The sequence below is a fragment of the Orycteropus afer genome, unplaced genomic scaffold (genome assembly GCF_000298275.1).
Source record: "Orycteropus afer afer isolate SDZICR_OR568_19922 unplaced genomic scaffold, OryAfe1.0 scaffold00074, whole genome shotgun sequence".
Taxonomy (NCBI): Eukaryota; Metazoa; Chordata; class Mammalia; order Tubulidentata; family Orycteropodidae; genus Orycteropus; species Orycteropus afer.
In genome coordinates, this window is record NW_006921661.1 from 4,558,160 (window position 1) to 4,564,951 (window position 6,792).

General features: G+C 36.9%; 1 protein-coding gene across 1 annotated transcript in view; it reads right to left on the reverse strand.

Moving 5' to 3' along the window:
- The window catches only part of EMSY (EMSY transcriptional repressor, BRCA2 interacting), a 115,107-nt gene that overhangs the window by 78,580 nt on the left and 29,735 nt on the right, over positions 1-6,792 (reverse strand). Inside the window, exon 8 of the mRNA XM_007940915.2 lies at positions 3,109-3,385. Coding sequence (XP_007939106.1) covers positions 3,109-3,385 — 277 coding nt within the window. The remainder of the gene's footprint in view (positions 1-3,108; positions 3,386-6,792) is intronic.

Consider the following 6,792-nt stretch of genomic DNA (forward strand, 5'->3'; position numbering starts at 1 on the left):
CATTTTGTCATGACAAATAAGAATTTGAGGAACCAACTTTAAAAAGTTCCCACTGGAAAGAATGGAACAATTTGAACAACAAAAAGAATTATCTGCAATGCATTGGTATAAATCAAAAATCTTAATGACACATAGAATAAAAATCTCATTGGTCAACAAACCAACTCATTACCCAAAAAACATGAAAATAATAGGGTATTTATATTCTGCTTTTCCTATGTAAACTGTGTCTCAGGGTAAACAAAGGTAATAAAAAAAGTTCAAGAATTCCAGCTAATAAATGAAGAAAATAAAAATCCACTTTGCAGCTAACCGACAAAGTAAAAGATCCTAGCAATGAGTATCAATAACTATTAAAACCATTCTGGCAAAGAGTATCAATAACTATTAAAACCATTTGGCAACACTTGTACCCACTGAACAATGTTACTATCAGAAAAGAGACAAGCCCACATTATGTGCTTCATAAGATGTTGCAAAGGAGCTCTGGAAGTGCAGTACCTGAGGCTCTTGACTGCTAACCAGAATGCTGGCGGTTCAAACCCACCAGCCACTCCTTAGAAGGAAGGTTGGGCACTCTACTTCTGTAGTGATACCGCCTTGGAAACCCAAGGAGGGGTTGCTATGAGTTGGGTCCAACTAGATGGCAAATGACAACAACAATGTGTTACAACAGAAAATACAAAATAAATCAATTACCCTCCAGTTGATTCAGACTCATGGAGACTGCCTCTGTCAGAACAGAACTGTGCTCCATAGGGTTTTTCAATGGCTTATTTTCAGGAAGTAGATAAATAGGCCTTTCTTTGGAGGTACCTCTAGGTAAACCTGAACCTTCAACCTTTTTTTGGTTAATAGTCGAGCACATTAACCATCTACACCAGCCAGGAACTCCAGAAATACACAATACCACTTATAAAATGTTCATTCCCCCTACCTCTAAAAACAATGATGCATGAATCTGATTAAGCGTCTAGATTTAGCTAACAGTTTTATGAAAATACATGGAGTAGGAGAACTCATTAAACACCATAGTGATAAAACCAGCAAAATCTAGACTGTAGAAAACTCTCACAAAAAATGGATGCTTCTTCAACAAATAAATTTCAAGGGAAGAGAGATAAATAAGTTAAATAATTGATACACATATCAATCACTGCAATGTCTGTACCTTGTTGGATCCTAATTTTAAAAACCCAATTGCAAAAAGAAATTATGAAATTATTAAGGAAATGTGGACACTAATTGGGTATTTTATTATATAAAGAAATTATTATTTAAAATTTTAGGGGTGATAATCATATTGTTATGATATTTCTTTTAGAGATACATACTTAAGTATTATAGGTAAAATTATATGATTCTAGGATTTGCTTCAAGACATGCCAGGGCAGGTATGTGTGCCAGGAAAGAGAAGGAGTATGTGTGGAGGAATCGCGTGTAGATGAAACAAGATTAGCTGCGTGTTGATGGTTGCTGAAGTCGAGTAAAGAGTACGTGCGGTTTATTTTACCATCCTCTCTACTTCTTCTGAATGTTTGAAATTTTCCATTTGTTGTTGTTGTTATGTGCCACCGAGTGAGACCCGACTCATAGTGACCCCTCCTTGGGTTTCCAAGGCGGTATCACTACAGAAATAGATTGCCCAACCTTCCTTCTGAGGAGTGGCTGGTGGGTTTGAACTGCCAGCATTCTGGTTAGCAGTCAAGTGCCTTAGGCAATATGCTACCAGAGCTCCCGAAATTTTCCATAAGAAAAAAAAATTTATTTATCCTTTCCTCTAGATAACCGACTCAGTCAGAATAACCATTTTAACTGGTACAATTTTAAGAATTCCCATATTCCATATACTAAGGAGTTTCTTTCCACTTCTACAGCATGAGCCAACCATCCACAATCCCTCTAATTTCTATCTCTGAAACCACTTCAACACTTATAAACATGGAGTCACTCAACAAGTTAGTGCTACTAAGACCCTTCCCCTTCTACCATCAGTCACCCCTACAATAACCAGAAATGCATTAGCTTTAAAACAGCCTGTCTCTAGTCTCCAGTAGAAGACAACACTGAACCGCATCTTTTCCAAAAAATACATAAAAGCTGCTGCATAAACCCCAACATCAGAATCACAACTGCAGTCTATATATTGCCACCTCCACAAACGTTTACTTTTTTAAAAAATAAAATGTCCCAATTTCTTAGCACTAATAAGATCTAAATTAAGTATCTCTAGAACAGAAACTAGAACTATCAGTTTCCTTGAGTATCTACATTCAGAAAAACATTGTATTTTTCTACATGAGTGCTTGCTTTCACTACTAATTCATAAACTAGCGAAGTCCCAGTCTAGGATATAGCCCCAGTCTAAGCTATATTTTATTCAAATACAATGAAAACTAATACCAAGTACTGTACTATATTGTTTCTACGTTCTTTTTGATAGATTACAAATATGGCTATTAATTCTGTTAATGAATGCTTTCCTTTGATTTTTGCCTTAAACCTAACAAGACTCTAAAAAGAAATTTTTGGATAGTATGTTACTTGCCTTTCACATGGAAGGAATATACAAAGATATAGAGGAGAGCCAAACTGATTTAAGTTAAGATGGAACTTAAGCTTCCACATTTCCCTTTCTCTGCTAGTAAGCACCAACTGTGCTCCAGCTCAGCACTTGGTTCCTCTCTCAGTTAACACCTCCATCATCCAACCAGCTTTTAGAGGTTGTGTATGTTGCTTCTGCTGAAGAAACTATAGCAATATAATTTCACGTTGCTCCTTAAAAATATTCAGTGTATAGGATGTATTAGTCAGTGTATTAGTCTTTTACAGTTTGTTGTGACAAGATTTAACCATTTTATGAATGCTAACTTCCTAGGTAATTATGCATTATGCATTTTAAAACAAAACTCAGGGTAAACACATTAATGTAAGAAAACTGAGCAACCCACTATATTGACACTCTCAAATTGAGGGGAATGGGGTTGGTGACCTCTTATATTAAGAGTAGGAACCTTTACATTCAAGCACAAAAACACATTCACATAGTTTTCTTCAAAACTCCCACATACCAGCAGGGACAGAATTAAATGATAAATCACCACTCACCTTGTGCTACTGTTGACATGACCACTGATGGTGTGGAAGATACTACAGCTGTTACCGCAACTGTGTTAGGAATAGGTGATGGAGTAGAACTGCTGCTGCCACTGCTGCTACTACTGACCAGAGAAGACTGCGGAGCAGTTATAACCACTGGTGGCTTCTGCGTTGTGGAAGCAATGACTGATGTTGGTACAAGCTTAGTGACTGCTGCATAGTTATGGGATTTGGAGAGAATGTTGGGCACGAAGGTTGAACTTGGTGATGTGGTCACTATAATAACCTAAAGGAAGAAAAATAAGTTATTTTCATGTACCTATTATACTAGTAATCTATCTAGTCATATAGAAGTCATAAATAACTTATAAAACATGAAGAAACAATTCAATAGACAGGAACATACAACTAAAAATACATGAATTTTCCTTCACTAGTAATCATCAAAGTATATTTAAAAGCAACAATTTTTACCTATTACATATTTCAAAAGACAACATTCAATGCTGTGCAAGATACAGCAAAATAAGCATTTCCCTATTGCTTAGGAAGTTTCCCTACTGCTTAGTAAGTTAAAAATTGTCACAATTTTTCTAAAAAGCAATTTGGACTTTCATTAATTGTTAACTATTTATTGAGCATCTTCTATGTGCCAGGCATGGTTCTAGTTGCTGGGAATAGAGAATGAACAAAACAGACAAAGCTCATATTTTCATGAAATTTACACTCCAGTGGGTGGTAGGGACAATAAACAAATAAAAAGTAAATATGTCATGTAATGATAAATGGGAGAGAAAATAAAGCAGTGTAAGGGAATAGAGGATGATGGGAGTGATGTGCAATTTTTATAAAACACTCAATGAAGACCCTCTGATAAGGTGACATTTGAGCAGAGACCAAAATTTGGGGTGTGAAGTTTGTTGTTACCTAGAGGGAGAGTACCTGAGGCCCAGAGGCAGCAAATACAAAGGCTCTGAGGCAGAAGCAAGTTTGGTATGCTTTAGAAACTTTAAGGAGCTAATAAACAAGGTTAGAATTTATAAGGTTGTGAGCAATAGGAGATAAATTCAGAGAACTAATGCAGGATTAGATCATGTGCTAGTATATACCCTTGATGAGATGTGATGAAAATGGCACTTTCCTTCTGTAGTCTTCCTCCCAAAACCTATAAACTCAATCTAATCATGAAAAAAAAAAAAAAAATCAAATCCCAACACAGGAGTATCCCACAAAATACTTGACCAGTATTCCTCAAAACAGTCAAGTGCATCAAAACCAAGGAATGTCTGACCAACTTTCACAGCCAAGAGGAGCCTAAGGATACATGACAAGTAAATGTAATGTGGTATCCTTGAATCCCTGGATGGGATTCAAGAACTGAAAAAGACAACAGGTAAAAACTAGTAAATTCAAATAAACCATGGACTTTAGTTAATAATAATGTGTCTAAATTGATGAATTAATTGTGACAAATGAACCATACTAATGTATGATGTTAAGAATAAGGATGTCTCTGTACTATCTTCTCAATTTTTCTGAAAATCTAAAACTATTCTAAAATATAAAGTCTATTAAAAAAAATAAAAACTAGGTGAGAAGTAGAGTAGGGCAGTAAAAGTAGAAACAGGAAGGCAAGTTAGGAGGCACCTGAAACATACCAGGCAGAGATGATGGTGACAAAGTATGTGTGGTAAAAAGTGAACAGATTCTGAGATATCTTAAAGGTAAAACCAACAAGATTTACTCATAGGTTGGTATGGAGAAGAGCAAAAAGAAATGCAGGAAAAGAGAATTCAAAATTTAGCCAGAATGGCTAGAAAACTACAGGTAGTCCACAATTTACAACGGGGTTCCATTCCAATGACTCCATTGTAAGTCAGTTCTGACATAAGTTGACTACCTTGTTCTTTGTTTGTTTGTTTGTGTAGTTTTCATTATCATTGTCTTTTATTATCAGTATCTTTATATATGCAATCTTTGTCTTTGGGAGTTGGAAACAATACATATAAACTTACAGATAGATTTTAATATATACATACATTAAAAAAATACACAAATCATAAAAATTTACTCTGATGATAAAATAGTTGGATGGGTGACATCGGCATTTTGTCATTTGCAGTAATAACTCCACTTGTGAAGGTTCTGAATCATCTGGATTATCCGTAGGAATGAGGATGGTGCTTTTACTCAGAAAATTAAAGAGAGTTGTCTGTATGAGCCTTTTCTTTTTCTTCATATTTTTGTGTTAACATCTCACTGCTTTCCAAATCTGACTGTGATAGTTAAGGTTGTATGTCAACTTGGCTGGGCCTGGTTGAATGGTTGGGCAGCTGGATGTAGTTATTCTCCCTGGTGAGACAGGTAATGAACTCCATGGTGGAACCTACTGGAGCAGCTGAATAGCTGCTTTAGGGATGTGGGCTGCTTCCAGTATATAAGAAGCAACTCTGAGGCAGGTCTCCAGCTTTTTGGCATGCTTGAACCCTATATGTAGCCCAGTCTTCATTCAGCAGACTGCCATGCTCAGCCAATCTTGGGACTTTTAATGGACTTGAATCAGTGACCTGCCAGGTGGTTTGGTAATATTGGGACTGTGCCTTTTCACTTGTTGACCTTGGGTTTGTCAGTTGCAAAAGCCAGCAGCTGCCTGAGTAAAGAGATGCCTCTAGCTTCAGTGGGTGTGGAGCAGGAGGCAGAGCTGAAGCCCAAGGTCAGGGGCTTACCCAGCACCTACAGCCTGGCACCTGGAACTCGGACTTCTAACCTCCAAAACTGTAAGGGAATAAGCTTCTGTTTGTTAAAGTCACCCCATTTGTGGTATTTCTGTCGGAGCGGCACTAGGTAACCAAAACACCAACTATCAACTAGCAAAGCAATCAGCATTTGGGTCATATTTTCAAGCAACTGAAGCCCCTGATTTAGTTTAGAAAAAATTTCAGCTTATCATTTTACTGTAAAATTTTTGACAACTTCTCTCCTTCCTCTTTTGCATTATTTCCTTTTTCTTCAGCATTTCTTTCCTCTTCAAAACTCAGTAAGTCCTACTTCATGATCTACGAACTGTTCCATGTCAGCAAGTTGTAAACTCAGCGTTATTGCCACATGGATGGTCTTTTTACCAAATCACATCCATCATACTATCCTAATCAAATGCTTGGAGAGGGTTCACGTAACTCAGCAATTTTTTCCATATCCCTTGCACACATTTTCTTTTAACTTCTTCCCAGGAAGATGCAGTGTTCCAAATATACTAACAGTCATTAAGTATGGCTTGCTGTAGCTCAAACACCTCATAAGCTGGGGACTCTTTGTATATGATTTAGAGATAAGAGCATTCTAAATGGAGGGAAGAGCATAGCACAAAGGAGCCAGGGTGATCATTAGCTTGATGTATCTAAAAACAGAAAGTCAGTGTGGCAGAAGAATGTACGGCAAGGCAAGAAAAAGTAGGTAAGAAACAGATCAAATCAGTCAGCCAAGGTAAAGAATTTAGATTTTACACTAGGGAGGATTTTAAGCAGGGAAACAACAAATTCTAATTTATATTTTAAAAGATCACTCTAGCTACAATGTAAATGAACTGTGACTAACAACAATAGAAATAGTGAGACTAATTAAGAAAGTGGGAGCTCTGGTAGCATAGTACCTAAGGCACTTGACTGCTCACCAGAAGGCTGGCGGTTCAAACCC